The following is a 27,838-nucleotide window of genomic DNA, read 5'->3' on the forward strand; positions in this document are numbered from 1 at the left end:
AGATTAGGGCAAGCTAGTCCCACCTTGACTCTGGGTAGCATTGAAATGGAGTTTGAGAGCCTAGAGCATTTACCTCCCCAGATAAAAGTGCAAACATCATGTTGTAGGCGTGGTATGTCATCAGAGGGCATGAGGGTAGGTAACAATGGGATAAGGTCAAAGATTCTAGGAAGGATATTCATTTTGACGATGTTAAGTCGGCCCAACCATGATATGTGCAGCATCCTCCACCGCCCAAAATCTTCTAGAATAGACTTTTGGTATTCTGGCCAGTTAGCTTGTGTCCAAGATGTGAAAGTGGGGTTGAAGTTAAGGCCTAAGTATCTGATGGTTTGAGGGGCTCATAGAAAGAAGGCTTGCAGGGTGAGGAGGTCCTGCTTAGGTATGGTGAAGTTCAGGGCGTACGATTTGGTCATGTTTACTTTAAGACCTGAGACCTGCTCAAAAGCTGTGAGGCAATGAACAAAAGCAGGGAGGAGGTAGCATCTGCAAAGAGACTTCTTTTGGTGGGTGTTCCCACAAAATAAATGCCCACAATAGACTCCCTCTGCTGGATAGTGATAGCCAGGGGCTCACCTGCCACGGAAAACAGCAGGGGGGAAAGTGGGCCCCCATGCCGGGTGCTTCTAGCTAGGATCACGCTTATTTGTTGTCCATTAACTCGAATAGTAGCAGTCAGGCAGACATAAGATGTCATGATCTTATTAATCATGCCTAGGCCTAAACCAATTTTATGGAGGCCCGCACGAAGAAAAGAACAGCTGACCCTGTCAAATGCCTTCTCTACGTCTAGCAAGAGAGGCATTGGAAATCCGTCTGCCGGATAGCGATGGCCAGGGGCTCAACTGCCAGGGAAAACAGTAGGGGTGAAAGTGGACACCCATGTCGTGTGCCTCTAGCTGGGTGAATCAGGCTTGTTTGTTGTTCATTAACTCGAATAGTAGCAGTCGGCAGACATAAGATCACGATCCTATTAATCATTCCCGGGCCTAAACTAATTTTAATAGTCCAGCTGACTTTGTCAAATGCCTTCTCCACGTCTAGTGAGAGAAGACGAGGGGATACTGTGACAAATACGCCATCCGGAGAATATTATTCTCCTTGCCTGTTGCAGATGAAGCCCACCTGATCGAAGTCTATATGGCCAAGGAGATAATGTTCCAGCCTGTTCCCCAAAATCTTTATAATGATCTTGGCGTCCATATTCAGGAGAGTTATGGAACAGAAGGAGGAGCATAGGGTGGGGACATTGCCCGGTTTGGAGATTAAGGCAATCTCGGCAGCTGCCACAGTGGGGGTAAGTCCCGTGTTGAGAGTGAGCAAGTCTATTAGTGTCAATAGGTGATCTTGAAGGGCGGGGATGAATACTCTGTAGAAAGTTACAGGCAGCCCATAAGGCCAGGTGTCTTCCTGATCGGGAGCTCTTGGTGCAGCTCTGGTAGGGTGATAGAGGTGTCTAAAAAGTCTGCTTGCTGTGGGTCACGAAGGTCCCAGTCACAGGCATGGAAGTAGGAATCTATAAGGTACGGAGGGGAGTCTTCTCTGGTGTAGAAAGTTTGGTAGTAGCTGTGGAATGCATGTTGCTTAGCCCTTTCGGTAGTCGCCCAAGTCGTCTCACCTGGCCGAATCTTGGCTATCTGGACCCTGGCATGCTGCTGGCACAGCTTTCGGGCAAGGAGAGTACCAACTTTTCCCCCCACTTTCGTAGTACTTCTGCTTCAGAGCCAGAAGGGCTCACTCAGCACTGTTAGTCCTATGTGCACTCAACTGTCCCTGTAGTATCACAAGTTGTTGCTTGCTGTGCCTAGTTCGAGTAGATTGATCAAGGCGCTTGAAGGCTTTAATCTTACCACCAGGCCTGACTCCATCAGAAGAGCCTCTCGCGCTTGTGCAATAGCAGCTGTTGAAATCACCCCCCCCCCTCCCCCGAATGGTAGCCTTGAAATCATCTCAACGTGTTTGGGGAGGTCATTTAGGTCGAAATAGTCCGTGATGCATTTTTGGGTCTCAGTCTTATCTACTGGGTCTCTAAGTAGTTGTGGAGGAAATCTCCAATGTGGCGGTCCATAACAAAGGCCAGCGTTATGGGCTCACCCCAGGTCCACGTGGGCACGGGCTGAGATGGATATGTCCAATATGGCTACTGCTTCCAGATCGCAGAGCAGGGAATGAGTGAGAAAGAGATAATCGATTCAGTAGTATGAACATGCAAATGCAAGGCGTAGCCTTGTGAGTCAGGATGTCGGTATCACCACGCATCCACCAACCCCATGTCAGTAAGGTCATGTTTAGGCTGAGCAGTACTCACCACCATGCCCTGGAAGAATGCAGCATTAAGAACAAGCTCTGTGACCCAAAAGCTCGGGGTCCCACACCAGATTAAAGTCACCACCTACTATGATGTTACCCACCTTGTTCATAAGCTGTTCCCGCAAAAGGTCCCTGAGATAGAAATCTTGTGTCTGATTGGATAGAGTAGATTTTAAGGAGGGTTACTGGGTGTGTGCCCCGTAGAATAGTCAGTTTCACGTAACAACTGTCCTTGTCTCTGGTAGATTTCAGGACTGTGGAGCAAAAACCTGTCTAGCACATGATGGCCACACCCAATGTTTTGGTAGAGGCATGCACCCAAAAGCGATGCAGGTATTTCAGATAGATGCGTCTATGGCCCCTTTTTTGTGGAGATGTGGACCTTCATGGGACGTCTGGGACAGCGTTTGGGCATCCCAGAGCTGACGACACACGTTGGCCCTATCCAGAGCCGGTGAGGGGCCTCTAGGTCACCCCGGATCATCTGCAGGAATTCTGCATGAAGGCCATGATGTCTTTGCCATCCGCACCCCTGGGAACCCCCCAAATGAGAATATTGTTTCGGCAGCTCCTATTTTTTAAGTCTTCCTGTTTGGCCTGCAGTTCCACCTGTTATTCCTCAAGTGCGGCCACTCTACGCTAAAGCATTTCCTAGTCTTCTACCCAAGAGTCTGCCGTGTGTTCCAGGTCATCCACACAGTCTCCTATTTCTATGTCCCACAGCCAATCCTGGAGGCAGGACTTGAATTCAGTTTCGAGGGAGCTGATTTTGGAGCAGATAGCCTTCAGGAATTGGTCCAAGTAGTCCTGTGTAATAGGTACCGACAAGAATCCCGCAGCCGCTGTTGGTGGGGTGCTTTCTTTCAGGTCCATCTGTTGAGGCTTTGCCAAGGAGACTTCTGTCACGTCACTTTGGCACAGGGCATAACTGTTTTGGTGCAGGGTATGGGAAGGCGGAGACACTCTCCACCTCACTGCCTAGACAGTTCCAAAGGCACCGGGAGGAGCAAGGAGGCAGTCAGTCCCAGCTGGCTGTTGAGGGCACCCTCATCTGGAGCCCTCAAGGATGACAGGGAGGAGTCACAGGTACATTGCTCGGAGTGGCATGTAGGGGGGGGCACACCCAGCAAGACCCCTTGAGTGCGTTGTAAAGTCTGTGGTTTCCTGATGGGTCACAGGGCACCCACCAGTTGCTGGACTCCCCCAGAGGTGACTGAGGAAGTTCTGAACAAGCAGTACTGTGGAGGCACTCCTTATAGAGGTTGGTCTAATTTGATGCTGTTAGGGCTCAGGTACCTTGTGTCGTCCTTAAACTACCCATCCCAGAATGCACCGTAAGGGAGGAGGGTTGTGTACTGTCCCATACTGCCCCTGAACTGGTCACGTGATTGGGAGGGTTTTTAAGCCTTCCTTTCCGGTGCCTCAGTGCTTGGCTTTCCAGTTGTGATCCTGCCTTGTACCTTGTTGGTGGATTCCTCCTCCGCATTATGGATACCCTAAGAAGCTTGCCTATGTACCTTGGATAACCCCCTCCACTCTAAATCCTCGTTCTTTCGTCAGGTGTGAGTTCGCGCTAATACTGCCTGGAAAAGTTTTGTGTTTTCCCTTCCAGTCTTCTGACTGTCGTTAATAGGCGCGGGTACGCGCTACAGTGGCATTACGTCTTATTTCTATTTTTTGCCTCATACCTCAGATTTGTCCGCGGTCTAGCATCACTTACTGCGTGAAAGTCTGTCCCTTTGCCGATCCCGTACTGTTCCGCCCCCTGTACGGCATCCAATCATAACGCGAGGACGCGTTTCCTTATCGGACACTTCTGCACTTTTCCTACCAGGTTCCCGCCTTCCCCTTTTCAAGTGTTTGTAGACGCGTTTCCAGTTCGGACACTGCCAAACTTGCTTTACCAGAATCCAGCCTTCCCCTTTGTAAGTATTTGGAAACGCGAGGACGCGTTTCATCACCGGACACTTCCACACTTGTCTGGCTCCCGTCTAACAAATTCATTTATTAGAGAACCCCAGGGCGCGTTCATTCTCGGCCGCTGCATTCCTCTGTTTACCCTGCATCGGCCAGCTATTTTGTTGAAGCTGGTTAACGCATCTACTGCCAAATACCAGTCTGTGTATATGATTTGAAGAGACTCCTGAACTATCTGTATAAGCCTGCTTCCTTTGGTGACGCAAATATTCTGCGTCTACTTGTCCCGGACCTACTCCTGTTGGCTGTTGAGAGACTATTCTGAGGGGTCTCGTTTGTCTCTCCATTTTTTGAGGATACTGTTCCTACTCTAGTGAATGTTAATTGAGACACTGGGTGGAAAGTGTCTTTGAGAAAGGGAGGGGCTTTATCATCGCTCCTGGGGAAAAGGGTATTTCTGCCTGCGTCGGAAGTCCCTTCCATGGCTGTGTGTTTTTACATGGTGGGGTTGCGGCCATCCAGATAAAAACGGTGCAGGAGGAGGCTGAATGCCACCGGTGGCCAGGTGCCATTGTGGATGGCCTGGGTCTGGGTCTAGGGCTCTATGCAGTATGCTGGATGCTCCTGCAGTGCCTGTCTGAGAGGGCGGGTGGGGGATGGCGTGCCTGCCTTCCGGAGACTCGTCGGCCTAGAAGCGGTCACTGTTCTCTGCCTGTGGGGGCAATCCTAGGTGGTCACGGGCAACAGAAGGGTGCAGGAGGAGAGCAAAGTGCTGTAGACCCCTGCATCAATCAGATCACTCACTGCGGGGGAGGGAGGAGGCCTTGCTCCAGCGGTCCCCCTCAAGCCTATACCCAGTGAGATCACCACCGAAGAGGGTCCTCTGGTCAGACATCAAGGGGTCTTTTCAGCTGGCGCAGATGGAGATCACTCGCCCTCTCTGTCCAAGCGTGTGAATGGCCCTGGTTGCGAGGCCAGGGCCCGATGCATGACGATGTGTGCTCTCAGGCTGCTCTCTCAAAATGGCGGGCTGGGGATGTCACGCTTGGGCTCGGGAGACTTGTCGTGGCTTTAGTGTTTGCTGTTGCGCATCCCAGCCCCTGGTCTATCTACAAAATTTGGTACACTGCCGCTTTGTGTATCTCACTCCTGGCATGGACAGTATTTCTATACCCATTTTGAGGGTATGCTTTGTCCACCTCTCCATGCATAGAACAGGTTCCTGACCTCACATTAACAGGGTCCGTCCTACGCCTCTGTGCACATTCTGGATTAGTGTAATGGCAGGGCCAAAGAAAAAAGTCAGGAAACAAGTTTCATGCTCAGTAGACCACTCATGGCAGGATCATCAAGCAGGGGACACGCCTGAATTCTAAGCATATGAGAGGAATGTTCTCTTCTGTTAGACCCTTTTAATATCTTGGCATCTAATTTCTTCTAATCAAAAGAAAAACATCTTCTTTAACTGTGATATAACTACAAATTATTTCTAATTTACAACTGCTGTTGTAGGTCTTTACTTGAAACAAAATAACCATATTTTATGGTACTCCAAATCTAAACAAACCAGATTGTGCAATTAAAAATATCCTGCTGAATGATTCGCCTATAATGCCACCCTTGGCTTCTAGTGACATCTGTAGAGCACAAGATCTGTAATTAATTATGTTACCATATGCTTCTAAGGCTTTATCAATCTGTCATTCATTGTTAACTTTTCCTCTCTGGATATCTCTCAATAAAATAAGCAATCAAATGCTGGATCTCACCCATCTGTAGACAAAATTAGCAAAACCGACATTGGTTACAAATATTTAATTATTAAAGAAAAGGTAAATATTGTGAGTTTACATAAAAATGAAAAGTTTTCATCCATCACAACAGGAGGGCAGAAGAGGTGTGCTTACGTGCTTTTCGATGAATGCCCTCCACTCGGATCTGCGGCAATACTCCTGGAAATCCTCGTAGAAGGTGGGACTGCCATTAGTGGGTGGCAGGGAGGGCAGGTGGTACTGAAGGTGCAAGGTCTCAAAGCACTGGTCCATCAGTGTGCGAATGATGGGCACCAGCCACGAGAACATCTCAGTCTTAGTACAGAGAGACTGCATCAAGGGGGCCTCCAGCTTGCCAAGCAGATAGCAGGCCTCATCTCTCTTCGTAATAGAGGCCGTCTGCAGCAGGCTGTGGAGCTTCACATATGCGGAGGAGTGCATCTAGGGTTCAATGAAAAATAACCTTTAAGTGGTGCATTAACCACATGTGCTACTTACTTTCAACACAAAACCGAGACACTCTCAAAGACGCTTCACAATACTGAAAATGTAGTTTAGGAAAACACATGACAGACATCTCATTATTTCACAAAAAGCCAAAAACAGCCCCTTTAGAAATAAGCAGTTATTACATCTTTACGTAAAGTTTATAAAAGCAAAAGGCGGACTTTGATTAGTTGAATTTGAGACTGATGTCCGATTGAATTTTTATTGCTAAAATGTTAGCAGATGAGTTGGTTCATCAAACCAAAATTACTCAGCATAATACTTCGCTGGTGAAGTACCAGCAGCACAGAGATGTAAAAAAGCAATGCTTGTACATGTAAAAGGGTAACTTTTGCCCTGGAGTGATAGGAGATCCCTAGTTGTGGTGACCATATTGAATCCCACTGACAGGATTGGCTCGGTGGGCCCCTAGATCTCTCTAACCAACTTACCACTTTGGTTGGAAGTCCTTAAATTGACGTGTGCTCTTCCAACAAGTAGAGCAAACTGTTTACAAGTCATAAATACTGGAAATTTGTGACCTGTGCTACTCATGATGTGTGCTCTATGATCTCAGATTTATACAGCTGATGCCCACCTGAGTTATACTTCTACTCAGGTTTAGAGAATGCCCTTAAAGGTCGTCAGTTTCTGATTGAAAAAGAGCCACCTCTGACTGTTTTTAGGTAAATCAGGGGCTTTGGTGGTCATCACCTTAACAACATCACAAAAATCTGAGACAAACGCAGAAAGAGACTTCAATATCCTGACCGGTCCACTCCAAATTGCAATATCGTAATGCTACTTATTTGGAACTGAGAACAAACAAACTGCTATGTTCTGTTGCTTTGAGGTCAGTTGTGTGAGCTGCTCTTCATTTTATTTTTCACTTATTCTGCCCAGCTTCATAAGTACATTCCGAGTTTTCAATTTTCACTGATTTGTTACAGATGAATACAAACAAAAATCAGTTTTTTTATTTTTAAAAGTTTAAAAATACAAGAAAGTGGGCTTCTTTTAATTGACTCTTGATGATGTCATTCACAAATCGTGTCAATAGCTGTGTAGATTGACAGCATGGAGAATTAGAAAATGAAACAACAGTTCCTTAAATGACTACATATGTTTGTGCTATAATGCAAATATTTTCATGTGGATGCAATTCTATAATGTATTTTGCTGTGCAATATGCTTAAGCAAGGCAGTAAAGTATAAGTGCACATTTATTGGATAAAGAAAGTGGAAATATACCTATTACAACTTAATTTAGTCACAAAACACACACAAAATATGGATATGTAGGAAAGTGCCCCTTTTTGCATGGTTGGCCCCCACTTTTTGCCTGATGTTGATGCTCTTAGACTAAGTGTGCCCTGGGTTCCTGCTAACCGGGTATCCAAGGCTTATGTTCTTTCCCTAAAGCTGTACCTTTGCGACCCCAATTGGCAACTCTCTGGCCACATGTAAGTCCCTTGTAAAAGGTACCAGGGGTACCAAGGGCACTGTGACCAAGGAAGGCCCCTAAGGACTGCAGCACATATTGTGCCACCCTTAGGGGCCCTATACCTTAACACACATACACTGCCCTTGCAGAAAGCGTATTTTGGTGGAGAGAAAAGTGAAGAGTCGACATGGTACGCATACCTGTGCAAAATGCCTGCAACCCACTGCTTATAGTATAGGTAAGACACCCCTCTAGCTGGGTGCACTATTCCACTGGTGAGGGTACAGGTGCATGAGCCCAGTACCCCTACAGTGTCTAAGTCCATTCTTAGACATTGTAAGTACAGTAAAGCAATAAAGAGTATATGGTCTGAGAGTTTGTCATTACGAACTCCACAGCACCATAATGGCCTTACTGAATTCTGGGAAGTTTGGTATCAAATTTGTCAGCACATTAAACCCACACTGATGTCAGTGTGGAATTTAATGCCAAATGCAATCAGAGGGCATCTTAGAGATGCCACCTGAAAAACAACCTAACTCTAGTGTCCTGGCTGACTGGTTGATCGGCAGTTGCCACCCCCAGACATGATTCTGGACCCCTGGGTCGAGAACCTCCCGCTCTCGGGGTCCTGAAACAAAGCATATCCTGGGTAGGGGTGCTAAACCTCCTGCCCCAGGATGGGCAGGGTCTACGAAGGGGAAGCTTCAAAGGCTTGCCGCATTTGTGAGCTGACCCAGCCATTTGCTTCTCCCAGCAACTGGTCCCCACCGGTTCTAGCCCCCACTTTGTGAGGGAGAATCGTCAGAAAAACCAAGATAGGAGAGGTGTGCCCACCTTTGCCAACCCCCCCCCTAAGATGGGGGAGGCGAGGAAAAGCACAACTCTCAGTCCTCGCTATCTTGAAGATGGAGGGACCAAGCCGACCAGAGTGAGGCTTATGCCCACCTTCCCACTGGAGGGTGGCATAATAGGGGGTGTACCCACCCCCTGGGAGGGGCCCATTGGTCCTGACCTGTACCTACCTGAAATGCCCCTAAATTTAGTATTTAGGGGGCAACCCCAAACCTTGCCTCCTCAGACAAGCAAGAAGAAGAAGGGTCGAAGAACTATGCTGAAGAAAGAAGAAGAGGACACCAACTGCCTTGTCCCTAGCCATACCAACCTGTCCTGACCTCGACCTGCTCCAGTGGAATCTCGGCGTGTCCAGCATCCCACCAGAACCCAGAGGACCTGCCCTGCCTTCTCTACAAAGACTATGTCTCCCATGAGCACCAGACTTGCTCATAGAACCAAACTCTGGCTCCAGCTGAATCCGCAAGTCTGCACCACTCTGTACGCTGATGCCCACGGCCCGAGTTTGAGTGGCCCAACACTACGAGGAGGTCCCCCCCTTGACCGGGGCCCTGGTGATTCCTGACCTACCTCAAGCATCCTGACGACGCCTGCAGCCTCTATCTGGAAGGTCCCCCGACCACGACCGGAGCTGGTAAGGAAACCCCACGCCTCAAAACACCCCTGCACCCGACGCCCAACGGCCTTGGGTGGCCCAACTGATGAGATGCAGGGGGTTGTCTGTACACCATCTCATCTCTCCAACCGGTGGTCGCCTCCAGGAAGCCTCCTTGCCAGAACCTGCAGTGCTTGTTCCGACCAGAGATCTCCCATTGAAAACAACGGGGCACCCGACGCCGATCCAGCACCCTGCACCCGGCCGCCCCTGTGCCGCTGTGGGCGCCCCTTGTGTGCTAACTTGGATCCCCCTTTGTCCTCAGCTTAACACTAAAAGCTTAGCTCCCTCAACCCAGTGGCTTGCCCGAGAGCAGCCACCAACCGCCGGCCCCCTAGCCCCATACCCTAACATTGGGCCTCGGCACTCTGCACCTGACCGCCCTAGTGCCGCTGAGGGTGATTTCTGAGTGCATACTTGACCCTTGGGGAACACTTGTTCTAAACCAGGAAACTCGACCCTCAAGACCGTTTACTTACCTACAAACCGATAACCTAATTTTTCTCTATAGGATTGCATTGACTGTTTTCCTCTGAAAAACATCTAAGTGTTGAGGGTGTTTGTATGGAAACCTAAGTAACTGTGTTTTATTGCAAAAGTGTTTTATTTGCCCTTTATCTACTAAATGTCCCAGTGTGATATCTAGGTATATCACACTGAGTAGAAAAAGTAATCCAAAAAGTACTCCAAAAAGTAATCCGAAACGTAAACACAAAGAAATTACAAATACTTACTGTTTTGAAATATTCTACAAACCTGTAGCAAAAGTCATTTTCATCCAGCTTGCTTGTTGATCAATCTACTTTGAAAAGTACAATTCTATTTATCTGTACCAAGTCCTGCTTGGTTCTGAAAATAACATACAACTAAAGAAATATTTTGAATACAATTGGTCTGAGTTCAGTCTTTGAGTGTGTGACATCATTTCTTGCCTGTGTGAGTACAATAAATGCTCAACACTACCCTCTGATAAAGCCTTACTGGTCGCCCACACTACCACAAATAGAGAGTAAGGTATTATCTATCTACTTTTACCTCTGTAAGCCTTTGGGGATCCACTGACTCTGTGCACACTATACCTTACTTTGGAATAGTATATAAAGAGCCAGCTTTCAACAGGATGAATACTGATAAAATGGTCAAAAATAAATATGTATGAATACAGATAGAAATATTATTAAAAAAATACTATAAAACCGGGATCTTTATTCGTAATGTATCAGGTCTTAGACTTTTATAGGCATAGGGTCTGGTATTAGCCACACACTTTTGATTTTACTAAAATAATATGTATAATGTGCTTAACTACACAGAAGCTTTCAATCAGGTCTCTTGATCAATCTGGGTGTTAGTGTGTTGTTCACTTTTATCTTTCACCCATTTCACAATACATCATGGGGCAGTGGACCAGTCTACTTCAGCCACTGGCTAAATTCACTGAGAATGATGCCATCTTGCCCTTCATAAGGAGCACAGTGCCACACAAAGTAGTGTCCTTCTGTGCCAGAGACTTCTATGCCATCGTATGTTTTTTTTAGACCAAACATTTTTTGGGGTTTTAGACAATTCTTGTTAGATTGGCCAGGTCCCAGCAGCAGTCTTGCAAAGCTTTGACAATACACGCACTTGGAAAGCCAAAGGCTTACTTCCAAGCCCAAACTCACTGATTTTACTAATGCCTGTTTATTTACCTGGAATGTAGAACTCGTATTTGGTAACCGCAACAAGCATGACTTTCTAGTTCGCTATACTTTTTTACTTTGTGTCATTTCATTGGCAAGTTGGCTTTTATTCTGGGACACGTTTGCTGTGGTGATTTTTCGGAAGGCACTGCTGTCAGGGTTCATATCATGCAGCCATTGCTGATAAAAACTAAGACAGAACCAGCAGTGTGGCGAGATCCCCTTCAAAGGAGGGAGGCCACAGAGTCTGCTTATTCATTAACTTAATGGTGGAAATGACTCCATGGATGAATAGTGGACAACGCCAAGGTTAGAACCGTGGTGAACTATACTAGTGGATAAAGGGGGATGGGAAACCTATGAAAAATGAGCACACTGGAGAAATTAATTGTATTGTCATGCCAGAGCAGAGAATCGATCTGATTAAAACAGGAATTAGGTCTCAAACAGCTCTTGGGATACCATGACATGTAAGGAATGCAGTAAGTAGTTTAATCAAAAGCCGCAGTCTGAACATGCTGGACCTGCTCGCTTGAATGAGGCAGGAGACCTAGAAAAAACTCACTAAGGAAGATCCCCGCGGGTGTCTTCTCTAGCCATGGCTAAAAAGTATTTTTAAGGAAGTAAACGTCCTCCCTCTGTCCTCATCAAGGGAATTTGGAAGATGAGTTCACCTGGGTGACTGTGGTGGGTCAGTAAAGTGGTCATATTAACCCCAAGGAGTGTTTTTGTTCAGGACATTGACTGCAAAGATTCTTCGGATAGAAGGTACCAACTCAAGTACATGCCTCGCTCCCCTAAGTCTTAAGCATCTTCTTTCTGTTTGTCAAGTCTTCAGGTCACTGATGTAGTCCATTGAATACTACTCTCTCTTCCTTTCCCCATTGTGCGTGTTCAGACTGGCACTGTTTTCAACCAAGTACTGACTCACTGAGTGACACAAACATCAAGTGCAACCCATCGTGGTACAATTGCAAAAAGTAACTCACTCATCAAGTGGGATGGGGGGCAATTTTTTGTTTTTTTAACAGGAAAAAAACATGGAATCACAATGGTGCAGTTCAGCTGGCATCTATTACTAAGGGAAATAGAGGTTGCAAAACCCAGGCGTGAGCAGAAACGGGAAGTGCAAATTGATAGCTGCAGCATGGCGACAGTAACAGGAGTTTCACAATGTAACAACAGCTGAGCAAACACGGACTGTGAGGGTTGGGTGGATAGAGGGGCCACTGCAGTTGGTAAGCACATCCAGAGAGACGGGGATAAAGTAAAGAGGAAGCACACAAGGGGCAATGGCGTTGCAGCTCAGAGGAAATAAAGGAAGTCAAACAAGGCAATTAAGGTAATCAGACGAAGGCACAGGAGGCCCCTGTAATAAATTATAGACAGTCAACCAAGAGTTACTGAATACGTATGAAATCAATAACACGCAAAGGTAAAACATATTAATTCAATAAGTAGATCAACGGGCCTGATTTGGTAAGTTAACAACTCATTGCGTCATTGCATGCTATTAAAATAGCCTTCATTTACCACAGTGTCAACGTTATCGCAATTGAACTAAATCATACGGTACTATAATGCGCAGCAGAATGAAGTTTTTCTGAAATATCTTCTGCATACCACATTACTCTTTGCTGATCACTTCTGAGTTTAAACCCACAAAAAAAGTCCTCAAACGTTTTGGGGATACACATTTTCCCTGAGAAACAACTTGAATTGTTCCAAGCACCAAGTTAAGCTTAAAGTTTCACATTGATACTGTTTCGAGCTTTGGACTTTAAACCAAAGAAATCACAATGGGGATATTTCTTAGTAAAGAAAGTTGGTAAGGAAGTTGGTGAACTGGGGCGCAGCTGCTTATGTGAAATGCTTCTCCTGTGAACCCCTTTACCTGAGTGTCTTCCAGCATGATGTAGCCAATAATGATCCTTATACCAATCTGGGCCATCTCCTTAAGGTCCGAGGTCCCATTGGACAAGTGATACCACACCCCCAGCCTGTCCAGCAGGCTGTTCACACCTTCAAAGACCTACACAAGGGAAGAGGAGAGAGTTAGAAGCTATGCACTGTTTGAAAGAACATTGAGGCAGTGTCTCTTGCACTTTCAGAGCAAACACATACATCCTTGTACATAATCATCAAGTGAGAGAAATCGGCTATTTCAAGCAAATTCACGAATTCAACAACTTTTGCTTCCAGTGCAGATAATAGTACAAAGGCATTCAAATGATCGTCCCACCAGGGAGTGTCTTAAAATAAAGCTGCTCCGAGAGTGGATGGACAAGCATGTCTCAGGTGGATTAAGCTTTGAGTCTCAATGGTTTTTATTGTCAATTTAGCTTTACGTATCATAAGGTAGCCATACTGACCTAACTAAATCCTCCTTAACCCAATGTCCCCCACCCTTCTATTAACTCCTCTGAAACCTACCTTCATAACCCGCCTCTAACCACCCAGCTTCGCAACCAGCTTTCTGTTAGCCCTCACAAGGTCACTCATTCTGACATGTCTTTCCAAAAAAGGTATTGGTAACTTCCCATTAACCCTAGAACCTCCAATCACTTTGGACATGTGAAGCCTCTATTAATGTAACGCCCTGAACGTCTCAGGATCGTTTAACAGACACGACAATGAGGACGCAACCACTTGTGAAGGGTTAGTTCTTTTAATGAAGGCAAATAAAATACAAAGAACAAACAAAAGTTATAGTCACTGGAATCCTCCAGGCTAAGTACGTTACCAGCCCACAGCACGGATGGTCCTAACCGTCCTCTGCATATACGCCGATCCCGGCGTATGCCAACAGAGGGCAGAAATGAAATGGCCGACAATGCCAATCGGTAGGCTGTGAGGGGCACGAAGAGTGTTGGGGAGAATCGAGGAGTCAGGGAAACACCCAGCCGGGGTCTCTACCTGAAGGGAGCAGCCGCTCAACCTCTTCCTCAGACTGCACCGGGACGCAGAGTCACCTCCTGGTGATGCGTCACCGATACCCCAATCACAAGCAAGAAGACTGAACCGAGAGCAGCCGCTCGATCGATCCTGTGGACTTCCGAGTCTGTAACGCGGCAAACACCTCCTGGTGTGCGTTACAGCTGGCAGTCCCTGTGTCTCTGGTCGGGCTGGGAGTTACGACTCCAACCAGCAAAAGCGCCACTGCGCTTGGACTCAGCCGAGTCAAAAAGCGAAGCTCAATGGTTGACCGGTAGAGCTTCCGGGTCCTTCACAGGTGACGATGGGGCAAGACACGGCCCAGGGAGTAACGACTCGACCTACCTCCGTTCTTGCCTTACTGGAGCACCACTCCGGAACACTGCTCTTCACGAAGCAGGTACGTCGGTGTAAACACAATATCCAACAGCCTTGTACCTCCCGGTTCCTCCCTTTATAGGGCGTGTTTTCCTTGAGTTATGTAACAGCTCTCCTGTTTACATAAGGGCGTGTTTCCCTTGAGTTATGTAACAGCTCTCCTGTTAACTCAAGGGAAACACGCCCTTATGTAATGTAACAGCTCTCCTGTTTACATAAGGGCGTGTTTCCCTTGAGTTATGTAACAGCTCTCCTGTTTACATAAGGGCGTGTTTCCCTTGTATGACAGGAATTCTTGACAATTAACCTGGTTGAAGTTGTCTAGAATTGGGTTCTATAACTTGTTGAATTTGTAGGTCTCATCCAATTATATCATATGCCAGTTCGACGTTGCCCAATGGCGTCCTAACCATGACGAAAGGACTGTTTTGCTACAATGAGTAGGCGTGATATTGTTTAGCCCTGTAGGGGATAAGTTTCCACCAGCAGATGGCCCCCTAAAAAAATTTGTATCTGGACACCTCGCTATTTCTCTACTTGTAGCCTGGGAATTGCCAGACAATACCACCACACAGAATTAAGTAAACCTAGGTAAAACCAGATAGAATATGCATTATCATTCCAGTCCCACCATAGCTTCTCCAGTCGTTGATGGATTTGGAGTCCTCACTTCTGTATAGTCTTACTCGGGTGTAATTCCACCTATAGAGGATGTTCTAAATCGTCTCTTTACACTATGCATGTTGTGTACAATATGATGTGCACAATTTAGGCTTCTTCCCTGATCTGGCTATCAAGGAGATGGTTGCTTCCACCACAGAGGGTGTAACATTTTGGCCATAATTGAATTTATTATAAACCTCAGCCATGACTGGAAGTAGTTGAGGAGAAAACTTTTTATAAAAGGTGGGTGTAAAATCATCTGGATCTGGAACTTTGGCTGGTTTCAGGTTATGATTACCCCCCACACTTCCACTTTAGTTATGGTTTGGAGGCAACTTTAGACTTCGGAGAGTGACAAAGTGCTGTTTCATAGACCATTATTTGGAAGGGTTCTATCTTTTCAGTTCATGGTGTTTCATTGACTTTCACTCTTATATTCCCATCAACTGCAGGACTCAACATGATGTCTAAACCTCCTGACTCTTTGCAACAGCAGGGCCCTGGAGCCTCACAGCCGTATTCTGTTCATAGGACACACTCATCTACAGCCGGAGTCCCAACCTTGCTTAGTGGTAGGAATGCACCCAGGGCCAGACAGAGGACGTTAGCCCCACAGCGATTGCCTGCACAGTGGTGTATTTTCCGACTGCAACCAATATTTCCCTTCGTGCAAGGAATACATATGTGTTCATATTTAGTTTTAGAGTTTGTGTGTGTGCATGGTACAAAGAACATATTTATATACGTATTTGTAGTATTGATTAACAAATCGCTTTCCAAACAAATAGAAAATTACATTAAAAAATGACGGTATAAACTATACCATAAAATACAGAGAAGATAACTTCATAAAACTTGAGCGATATGACAGATGAAAGAAAGGACAATATTTGCCAACAATAACCAGGTCTAAATAAGGCTCACACTCGAGGTAATCAGATAAGTGCAAGATATTCGCTGAATGAAATATTAAAACTCTTTACAAAGAAATGGTGAGATATATTACTCTATAGGCCAGTTACCAATGGCAGAGAAAAGAAAATATGCCATTGACCTGTTTGAAGACATCTATCAACTTGGATTCAAAGCTAAGAAACATTCTAGTCAGCTAAGGAATTAGTACTATAATCCACTTGGTTTTGAGTAACCCACAGCTGCTATTCACCTATTAGATCCAAGCTTGCTCATGAAAACTACCCTAAAATGTAATGTTCCTTTGTTACATGTAAACATCACACGTCCACCCTACATTACAAGAAATTCACCAAGGGCAGTAATTATTACTTGCTTCTTGCTCATCCTACCACAAAGAGTTCCTCCAGTGAACCTCACAATATTAGGTGTGCACATCAATTAGGTAAGACATGGTCTATTGAAGAAAATAAATGGAATTCTGTGGAGTTATTACTTTTCTTGCACCCTCCTATAAGTTTTGTCTATTAGTGTTAGTCCCATAAATACTTTATTATTTGATGGGTGAGCTGTGACTTGTTCAAACCACATACCTTCTCGCTCCAAAGGGTCTGATTGTTGTGTCCCTCTGAGAATAGGAAGTCTTGGAGAAGTCGTAGCAGCTTGAGTACATTCTGAGTGTGGCTGGGCAAGGCTGCTGGGGTGGATTCCTTGATATCCGTGAATGCCGACTCCAGCATCATCTCCAGGAGGCTGCAAGTGAGAAGACAGTGTCACACAGTGTCAAACAAAGTATTTCCAACAGGTCATTCCACAACTAGACCCCTGTCAATATCCTGTCACTAAGATCAGCCTTTTTACTATAGTTTCCAGTTAAGTCCTTCTTTAAGATGCTGGTAGGGCAAGGATCAGCTAAGTCCTGAATATTCTTCTGGAATAAATATTAAGGAACCAATGCTGCAGAGGTTTCCGCACTGCTCAGCAAATGTAGCCAGTGGATCAAAGATGTATATATTCCATCCTAAAATCTACCAGTTCTCTGTTACGAAACCTTTCATAGTGAGCCATCTATACAGAAGAAAAGAAGGCAATAAAAGTATGTTCCGTAATAATTCTTGGCTTGATGGTGTCTGATAATTCAAGCACATTTCCTCAGAAAGCTGGGAGAGATTCAAGATTTGCAGAGCGGCTGTGATTTTCTACCCTGGCCTCATGTCCACCCCATTATTTACTGGACTTTAGCAATTTTAAGGAAATCATCAAGCCCACTGAGGCAGTAGATGCCTAGTAGTTCACCGGACCACTAGCTCAACCTCTCAAATGAATGTTAAGACACACAATAAAAAAAATAAAAAATTGATAAAGCTGATTAAAAAGTTTCTGTATCTCAGTCTATATGGATAATAAATTATTGCGGTGTTTATAATGTGGCGCAAATAAAAGAATCACTGAGGGTGTGGTGACAAAGTACTTTCAAAGGAATTTCATGCCCATGACAGCAGATGGAGCATCTTTATGTAGAGGTCATCCAATGCTCCCCGAAATTGCAGGAAATGTACTGACTGGTTAGCTATTTCAGGTCTGGCTGTGCTGGACACTCACCTTCTTTTAATTTCATCCGGAGGCCGCACCAGCTCGCAGGTCATGCCCAGCTTGGTCAAGACTGAAAATACCTGCCCCCTTTCCTTCCATGCCAAGTCATCGTAGCCCTCCACGCCTCGCCATGTCACGGAGAAGATGATGTTTGTGAGAAGGTTGCACAGCTCTTCCTCTGGTGTTTGCTGCCCACAAGAGAACCAAAAGCAGCAGCAAGAAGAAGCAAAAATAGAAGGAAATTGAATGAATAAAATTGATTCAAATGAATTGATATCCTTTCACATTGCACACAGAAGTAGAATAAATGGGATTTTCTATCTGAAACATTACCACAAGGCTAAGAAGTATTACTATTAGAACTAACTAAAAAGTAACTGCAAAGCTACTCCATCACTGTTAGGGTGAGCATCTCAATGCAAACAGCTACAATTATTGCTCACGTATACTTCAACCCTAACCTTCAACCGCCCACAGAAATATTATAAAATGAATTAAAATGGCCTGATGGGTAGTTACTTTAGACATTTGAAGTGAATTCTGGGTCCAAAGCATTATTAATTCGGAGAGTGAAATATTAAGTTCTTGCACGGACAACATCTCAATATATTGCCCATCAGAATCTAAACAGGTTTCCTTTGTGTACATGTACATAAATAACTGCTTGTCTAGGTTTATCAGTGCCTTCTAGACAAAAGTTGGAATCACACCATGGCCTGGATTTAAACTAGTGAGTCTTAAGGGTAAGAGCATGAATTAGCTGCCTTTGTATCATACATATAGTGTGTCCTGCCATTGACAGGCCCACATGGTGCTCTAATTCACTTTGGGTTCCTGGGGTCCATTTAGGGTGCATTGCTCATAGGGTGTTAAGTGCAATTTGTCTTATGTGGAAGGTGTTTGGTGATAGGCGCAAACTTTTAATAAGTTCTTCAAACATGTTGCTATGAATTTCACTGCACATAAGCATGAGTAGTTGGAAGAGAGTGTGAAGAAACACAGTAGATCACATCTGCTCTTTTAAGAGTGGTCCATATCTCAAAGATGAGACTGTCAGACTCACCTATATTCACCAAAAACAACAGGGAGGTGACCCCTTGAAGCATTGTTAAGCAAGCAAGATGTTTAAGATTACAATAAATGAGAATGGACCTAGTGCTGTCCAATAATCCCTCATGAATTAGGCACTAAGGGTGCCTCTATGAAACAGCACATAATTTGACACTCCGTTGTTTTGCAAGCGCTGCCAGATCGTGGACTCACAGCGGACATGCCACTGGTGCACCAAAGGCAAGTATGTCTGGACCTAGCCATACCTCGCCCACACCCAGCCCAAAGAGCCCTGGTCTTCCACCTTTCCGCAACTACCTTGCTGCGACCCTCCATGCCGTCAACCCTGGCCCCTCTTCAACGCGGTGCTGCCTCACTGCACCACACAACAGTGAGGGAGCTTTCTCCTGTGCTTCCTGTAAGATGTCTTGCACTTATCCGTAGCCACAGCACCACCAGCACCCAACACCCCACGCTCACACTTACACAGCCCTGCGACCACCCACACAACACTCCACACTTGCATGCATGTTCCTCAACACACGCTCACTCACCAAACATGCCACAGAGATCTGTGGCCTGCTGCATGACAATGCCCCTGCCCCTATTTTCCTCTCTGAAACCTTGCAGGACCCTGCATCAGCACCTGACATCGCAATACCCATCCACTCCTCCCCCCACCAAACACCCCACCCTAGCTACAAGTTGCCAGAGAAGACAAACTTCACAAGCCCAGAGGCGGAATCACCATCATCTGGAAGAATGCCATCCACTGCACCACATCCATGGACAAGTCATCCTCCAACATTATAGCCTTTATAACATAACGGGGTAACCCAAACGACGTCTGCGGACCTGGGTATCAAGTAGTATAGAAAACAGTTGGTCCTTGACGTATTTACCCCGTAATGAAGTCGAAAAATATTTACGATTCCAGATCCAATTTAGGCATACATACAATCAGCGAAAGGTATTAAATACAAACAAATTCCTCAAAAGTGCACCAGGCATAAAGAAAAACATTGGCACCTATTGACTCTTTAAGAAAATATCTGGTTTTATTCACAGACACATATTACACCGGTAAGTACATCACCATGCTCAGTAATCGTTAGGAGGTTGCTCCAAAGGAAGGGGCGTGAAAAAGTAGCGCTCATGCGTGCAATAGATAAGGTGAAAAAAGGGGGAAATGGCAAAGTAAAGATAATTCAAAATACAGACTAATTACAATCATTCCAAACTAACTGGTTTTGATGTCACTTATAACCAGTTTTAGTCATGGCCAGTCCATCATCAATCATTTTTATAGTCGTTATTGATAGTTTCCAAAAGAACAGAGAGATATCATCTGTAGGTTGGACGGGGTAGTGGTGGCATGTAGTAGACCAGTCGCCAAAACTGGACCAGCATCACTGACGAGGACTGGAATACCACTCTCAACACCCACTGACCCAAACATAGCAACAGCTTTTATAAAACCATCATGAATTTAAACCATTGGATCACATCTTGCACCAACTCCCTGGCCCACTCAAATACAGCAATGCAACAAAATCCACACCTCAGGTCAGTTGGTACATAGAGGAACTCAGACTGATGAAACGCCACACTAAACAACTATAGCCCAAATGGAGAATAAGCCAAAACAAAGGAGTCGGTATCAAGTTCAAATCCACCCTGAGACACTACAACTAAATGATCCAGACAACCAAACGTGTTGCTCTGCCAGACCGCATCAATGCCAGCTCCAACAGAAGGATATAAATCTTCACCAGTTTGAAGGATTTCACCTCAAAGTTGGCCACCTCAAACTTGATCACCCTTCTGCAGTACCTCTCCAACAATATCTCTCAAATCTTCAGCAACAAAATCTCTGCCATTTACAGCAATTACAGCCTGCAACTAGACACAACTGGCCTTGCCAAATGCCTCCCGAGCTTATCCCAAAAAAAAACCAATGCAAACCACATGACCCATCATCATCCCAAAAGAAACCACTGCCACCAAGAAGTCCATCTGCTTATGAGCCACATCGGACCCCTGGCCCCACCACACCTACTCCAGAGGACTGTAATAATGCCTCTACTTCTTCTGCAACTATCCCAGATGCTCGGAAACATGCAACTGTCCTCCTATAGCTGAAGAAACCCTGTGCGGACCCTTCACCGTTCGCCAACTATAGACTGATCTCCCTGCTACCATTACCGGCCAAGGTATTAGTAAAAATCATCAACAGACACATCACTGAGTAGCTCAAGAACCACCAAGTCTTCGATACCACTCAGTTCGGTTACAGACCCAACCCCAGCAGGAAAGCTGCCCTAATTGCCACCATGGAAGACATCCACATGACTCTGGACAGAGGAGACACTGTGGCCCTCATGTTCCTGGACCTCTCCGCAGGATCTGACACAGTCTCACACTCCAACCTCATCCAACGCCTGCACAACATCAGATTCCAAGAACACGCACTCTGGGTCCTTCCAGTCGGGAAGGAGCAAATCCATCAGTCAGTCAGCTGTTGTAAGGTTCAACAGGGCCTGAGCACAAATCGACATTTTAGTTGCAGGTTTAAACTTGCCATCTTTTCTAAACAATTACTTTTAACATTCTTTGCATGTACACAATAGCATACTTAGAAATGGTTCTGCAGGCAGCACATTTCTTAGCAGGCACACTATCAAGTTGCCTAGTACACTCTATCTTGCTCAATGTTCCTAACCTTGGACACTCTTGTTTTTAGCTGTGCGGCTGGAGACAGCTCTGATTCACAAAGACAAAAAACACATCAGTGCGATTGCAACAGTGGTTTTATTACATAAACCATCTCTGAGTTTTATGCGCCAAAGGAGCAGGTGTATAGATTATTCTAGACGCTGTGACTTAGATGCAGCCCTGCTGGTTTCAATTTCTATCCTGCCTAGGCCTATTCTACACTAGACTGACTTCCTGATACATCAAACATAGTTATGGGGAGTTTGGTTGTCCCAAGAGAGAGTACTCTTACTATTCTCTTGATAGTGTAGGTAGGATTAGGGTATGAGCATTCATATATGCATTAACATACAATCATAAAAATCATGCAGTCTTGTCATAACAGTTGAACTGTTTTTCTTTTTCACCATTCTTGTAATGCTAGTAACACAGCTTTGTTTCCTCCAGCTAAAAATTACAGCTCATGTTTTTAGACAAGAATACAATTGCTTCAATAAATGTTTGAAAAGCCAATTAGTATATTTCATGCGTCTCCTTCTGAGCATGCCTAAGTATCAACAAAATGGTAGATCTATTTCCACGATTTCCTTGGACAATTAGAGTGGCCATGCTCTGAGGTTCCACATACCATCCAGTACCCTGTTAAGGTTAGGGGTCCTGATGGAACACTGTTAGCTGCCTAGAAACTGGGACAACATACTCAGAATATCGGGACTGAGTTCATCAATATTATCAGACGTTTTTGTTGTCCGTATACACAGTCCTACTTAATTCGTAAGAACCATTCAACACAGCCTGGCCCCGTACAACTCTGATGCCCGCACAATCATCTGTGGAGTTCTGCTAGGATCCTCCCTGAGCCGAACCCTCTTCAAAGCACATACAATCCCTCTAGCCAGCATCATCCACTCTCATGATATCAATGTCCTCTCCTATACCGATATTATGCAACTCATCCTCTCCCTCACGTAAAAGACACTCAATACCTGATTCAAGTTCAGTGCCTGCATGACCGAAATCATCCACTGAATGAAGGCCAACTTTCTAAAGCTGAACACCATCAAAACTGAAATTCGGATCTTCAGGTAGAATACATCAATGTGGGACTCCACCTGGTGACAATAGAGCTAGGACTGACACCCACCACCCATGCCAAGAACCTCAGGATTATCAACAGCAAACTTGGCATGACCGCCAAGTCAATGCTGTCACCGCTTTATGCTTCCATACCCTGAAGATGCTAAGGAAGACTTTTAAATGGCTCCCAATCAGCACACGGAAAATCGTCACCCAAACCTTGGTCACAAGCAAGCGGGAACACCTTCTATGCCAAGATCAACAGAAATCTCACCAGAAGGCTGCCGATCATTCAGAACTCCGAAGCCAGAATCACTCTCAAACTCCCACACCACACTCACATCACACTACACCTGAAGTAGCAGCACTGGCTTCCCATTCTCAAACGAGCACAATTCAAATGCCTCATCCAATCTTTCAAGGAATTTCATGACACTGGCCCAGCATACCTCAACAATCGCATCTGCTCTAACAAACCTTCCAGATACCGGTCGAGACTCCTACTTGCACAAATCCCACGCATAGAGAAAACCAGATCCGGTGGCTGAGACTTTTCCTACATTGTTCCTAAAGCATGAAAAGACCTGCCTCTACACATAAGTGCCTCCACCTCACTACTAAAATAGAGCAGAAAGCTGAAGACCTGAGGTTTCGAATAGGCGCACTAAGATCTAGGTGAGCCTAGACTCACACCTGCTCGATGCCAGGATACCCTTCCGGGTGATAGTCCACTCTACAAATCTGCATAACATAACATAACTACCAGCGCTACATTCTTGTTTTAAAAATGAATCACAAGTAATGCTTAGATGCATGGATTGATGCAAATGTGTACATCTAATGGAACAGAATGCAGTATTAATAGGTCATACATTTACAGAAATGGATATTCAAAAGTGAGAGAATTACAGGACATCAGTAGAATTTAGATACTACAAATAAACCTTTAATGCACATTTTTATATAGCAAATACTCTATACAATGTGTCTGTATTATAGCTGGTATACAAATAATTAAGATAAACCAAAGGCATAGTCATTACGAAGTTACCCCTTTAATCAGTGTAGGCAAAAAAAGAACCTATGTGAATGTTGTTTAAAAACTGGTCATTGATCTCTGCATATATGTAATAACATCACACTGTATTTTATTCCTTGCTCAATTAACATAAAGGTTAAACAATGTTATGGTGTCTATGCAATGTGTTTACCAAGTCTCTGACTGTTAACAAAGCAAATTTTATTTCTCTACACTCTGTTGTCAGAATGCACCTGTGTTTCCTTGCTTCTGCCACCATCCTTTTGTACTTCTGGGTGGTATGTTTACTGCAAAGTTTCCCTTTACTGTATTTTACATCATTTTGATCTATTTTGTTTGTGCAACTGTCCACATCCTAAATCCAAACTTGTCGTTATTGCCATAATTCAAATATCTCTTTCATCATTACTTACTCTTGGAAATGAAAGGAGGCTGCACTCTGATCACATTACCCTAAGCAACGCAACATATTCTCACTGGCTCCAGTTCCTAAAAGTTCAAGTCTACAGATAGTTCTCATTTTTGAAATTCAGTAATTGCAAAACTGACACAACGTGGCACATTGTGCCATTCAACCAATGACAACACTATCTAAACTATAAATAAACTTTATTGCTTTTAGTTTTTGAGCACAAGGTAGAAAGGACGTACTGTACCTGGGGATTGCTGGTATTGGAGATAGTATCGCTAGGCAGTGTTTCTTGGTAACTATTTTCATCCAACACATTTGACAAACTGGAGCTTTTCCGAACTCGTAGGCCTGGGAATGGCTTAAAGTTCTCGAGTGGGGATGGAGTTCCTGGGAGGCTGCCAGGTGTCTGGTTACCACTTTCAATAGTAGCAATCGAGCTTGTGCTGGCAAGATCAAGACGAAGGTCGAAGGGGGACATGGAGAATGGGGAGAGTGGCTGGTACACGCTATCAAAGGGAAGCGTATCAGGTGAATTTAGTTCATCTGACCCTTGAATGTCAATAGTGTTTGATGAAGAGTGGCTGGTGCGGTCTAAAGAGTCAAAAGATTTGAAGTTGTAGGGGTGAAACTGTTTTTCCTTGTCAATAGGAGACATGGAGTGGTCAGAGTACCCTTCCGAGATATCTTGATCATTGTTTTCAAAACAGAGCGGCATAAAGATGTCTGGGTCTGGAGTGGCAGGCTGGGTATTCAGATTGTCCAGAATCTCTTTCTCTTCCTCGGACCCAAAAATCTTGTGGTGGTTTGCATTCCTCAGCCGATCTAGGCAGTAACTGTTGGTGGAGCCCGAAAGACTGAGTTGTCGAGACTCAAAGGACTCTTTAACGTAAAGCTTAGTTAAGGTGTCCTGCCAGCCAGCTTGTTTGGCAAGATGTCGGACAATGTCTTGTTGAGAATATATCAAGTGGAAGAGCTAAAATACAAACAAAAGGGAAGCTTTCACAAAGACTTTAAATGAAAACAGTTCATTTGCATTACTACGGTTTTGCTATTCTTGATTTAGCTCCTGTTTAAGACATGGCAGACAATATTGGACTAAACTTCCTGTTGAGCATCAAAATGCAGCCGATGATGCTGAGCTCTTCTTGGAACCACTGAGATAAAATCTGTTTACCCTCGTCAAGACTTTATGCAATATATACATCAATTATGCCCCAACTAGAAAGATTAAGATCTCGGATCAAAGCACAAGGGAAAAAATTTAGTCTATTCCAAGCATCAGTACACAAACGTGGGAGAAAGGAAATGGCAATCAGAAGAATGGCACTAAAGAATCCTTCCCAACCAGATTTTAAACAAAGGTTCAACAAGGACAAAGTTAGCATAAAAATTCTACAATTCTTGAACAATCTCATTATTTACGTGAGGCATATCTTAATACACTTACAGTGTCAGCTTGTCACAAACCTTTCCATACAGTTTTTTTCTCATACATATGTTTTGTATTGCTAACAATACTAATAATATTATGTAAGTTGTTTGGCAAAGGCTTCTGAAGGTCTATGAGTTTCAACAAAAAATATGCATAATAGACCAGGTAGCTTGTCAACATAATGCAGTGATGTTCTTCTCCCTACTTTAAAGTCTGGAGCCAAACTAAGTGTAGTTCATGCACTTAAACTATTGCTTTTCAACAAGTACAACTATTCATTAGAGTAAGTTAAACCTCTGAAGAGAAGGTCAAGGATGGCATTACTAAACAATAAACCCAGTCATGGCATGATGGCTACAGTAATCTCCAGGTACACTCAGAGATGCAGAGGAATATATACTCAAACTCTCCTCCTAAACTTCCTTCCAGATGTCAAGTTAATATAGTGAAAACCTCTGGCCAATCCGGACTTACGGTACCTTGCGACAGACATCAAGTCTCACAGTCAACTCTGCCCTATGGGATAGGAACACCACGGCCACGAGATCCTTGTAGTTTGGATATAAGTCTGTGAGATGAAAACAAATTCAGTATCATAATTCATAAAGGGGTACAGAAAATGTGATAAAAAACAGGGGCTGCATCCCCCATTGAGTCTACCCATTTCCCTACCAGGGTTTGTTTGTGTTGCCTTTTGTAAATTCCCAATTACAGACTAACTCCAGTCCATGTTTCTTCCACTTGCTTCAACCTGAATATCACTTTACAAATGAGGGGGCTCTGGAGATGGAATTACTGAGGTATGGCTCACAATACATTTGAATTCTATAGTGTGTAGCACCTTGATCAAAACTGACAAAAAAACCTGATCAGCAAGTGTTGATCTGAATGTTACAGCTGGATAAGAGGATGAACACTTTAGCCAATGGAAACCCCAAACTCAGGTTCCATAGTCTACCCAGAGGTCACCCAACACCTATCAATGTTTCTCTACTATCAGACAAGCCATTCTGGATGTTTCATGGGAAAACAACTGCAATGATATCTGGCCGCCAAGCATTCCGCCTTCCATCTACATTTTACTCCCTTTCTTTCAATGCCTCTGCTCCCCCGTTCCATACTTCTGGTATTTCAAAAAAGTTGGACCTGGGAAATAACCTTCAATTTGGCTGGATGAAGAATCACACAATGAAGGTTCATTGTGCACTGCATAACTTTTTTTGTGCTTGTAATCTGTTTATTAAAGGTTTTCCACAAAACAATACAAGAAATGTTTTCAAAATACTACCCCACTATGTGTAGATAGCATGATATATAAATAAAGCCACAGGTAACAGTATACCGATGTCACAGTGCATCAATTGTCAATATAGGTGGAGGGCCCCAGGCAAGCAAACATGTCATAAACTAGGGAACAAGTAAACAAATATTTCAATCACATTTATGTCAGAATGAGATTCAGAGAACCCCAGGGGCCCGATTACCCATAGGGCGCACTTTCCCTGTTTGCGCCACTGTGCACCTTAAAACAGGTGCTTTGGGCTCAAACAGGGAAAGTGTGCCCAATTACATTGAATGCGCTGCCCCCAGAGCAGCCGCAAAGTTGTGCTGCACTGGGGGAAGCGCATTCAAGTGAAAAATGGAGCGGCTTTGAAGCAGCTGCTCCGTGTTTCACTGTGCAGACAGCAACCTGCCTGCACTTTTAAGACAGGAGAGAGATCCCCCTGCAGGCAGGTGCAGTGAATGACTGCACCTGTCTGCAAGGGGGTGTCTGGGGTGGGGTCAATAGGATCCTCTTTTCCCCTCCAGAGAGCTGCCTTCAGCAGAAGCACTGTCAGTGCACCTCCTGACAGCTTCTTTGCCTCTGCCCCCATGTCTATAATACAGCACAGGTGCAAAGGCAAAAGGATTACCTCATTTGCATGGGGTCACACACCCATGCACATGAGGGAACACCGTCTGCTGATAGCGCTCGCGCTATATATGTGCCAGCGCTATCTGTATTAAAGAAAGGGCTGCACAAGTGTCTGCAACCCGATCTGTGAAACCAAAGCGCTCCGGAGAAAACAAAGTGGTTGCACATGCCTGTTGCGCCTGTTACTCACGGTAATTTCTCTTTGGCAAATTTAGGAAATGTGGCATCATCACCTTTGATTACCATTACCCTTGTTTTCGCTCAAGGCGATAGATCTTGGCAACCATGTTTTGACCCGGGAGCTCCTTCATAAACTTGAGCAATTAATCAAATGCAAACAAACAATTTTAGTCACTAACGAGAGGTGTGAGTAGTTTTAAAGGGATTTATTTTCTAATCAAAATGTAAGTATCTCTGACACTTCAGTCATTAGTCAGGTATCAATCAGGTTACAGAATTGATCACAGAAAAATAAAGTTAGTAAAGAGTATATCATAAATTGCATGCAGAGCAACAAGGCACAAATGATGTTGGTCAGATCTCATGAAGCGTTTAAGAATAGAAGCAAGAGTGAGCTTAGCATGAAGCTAAATCAAT

At 44.6% G+C, this 27,838-nt stretch overlaps 1 protein-coding gene across 6 annotated transcripts in view; it reads right to left on the reverse strand.

Annotated features, from left to right (window-relative positions):
- NBEAL2 (neurobeachin like 2) overlaps positions 1-27,838 on the reverse strand; it is a 737,578-nt gene that overhangs the window by 131,133 nt on the left and 578,607 nt on the right. For all 6 annotated transcript variants that reach the window (XM_085628557.1, XM_085628556.1, XM_085628554.1 and 3 more), the window contains 6 exons: positions 25,806-25,894; positions 24,139-24,867; positions 17,611-17,789; positions 16,602-16,761; positions 13,016-13,153; positions 6,135-6,440 (listed from right to left, as the gene is read on the reverse strand). In XM_085628557.1, the coding sequence (XP_085484683.1) occupies positions 6,135-6,440; positions 13,016-13,153; positions 16,602-16,761; positions 17,611-17,789; positions 24,139-24,867; positions 25,806-25,894 (1,601 nt within the window). The remainder of the gene's footprint in view (positions 1-6,134; positions 6,441-13,015; positions 13,154-16,601; positions 16,762-17,610; positions 17,790-24,138; positions 24,868-25,805; positions 25,895-27,838) is intronic.

The sequence above is a fragment of the Triturus cristatus genome, chromosome 10 (assembly GCF_964204655.1).
Source record: "Triturus cristatus chromosome 10, aTriCri1.1, whole genome shotgun sequence".
Taxonomy (NCBI): domain Eukaryota; kingdom Metazoa; phylum Chordata; class Amphibia; order Caudata; family Salamandridae; genus Triturus; species Triturus cristatus.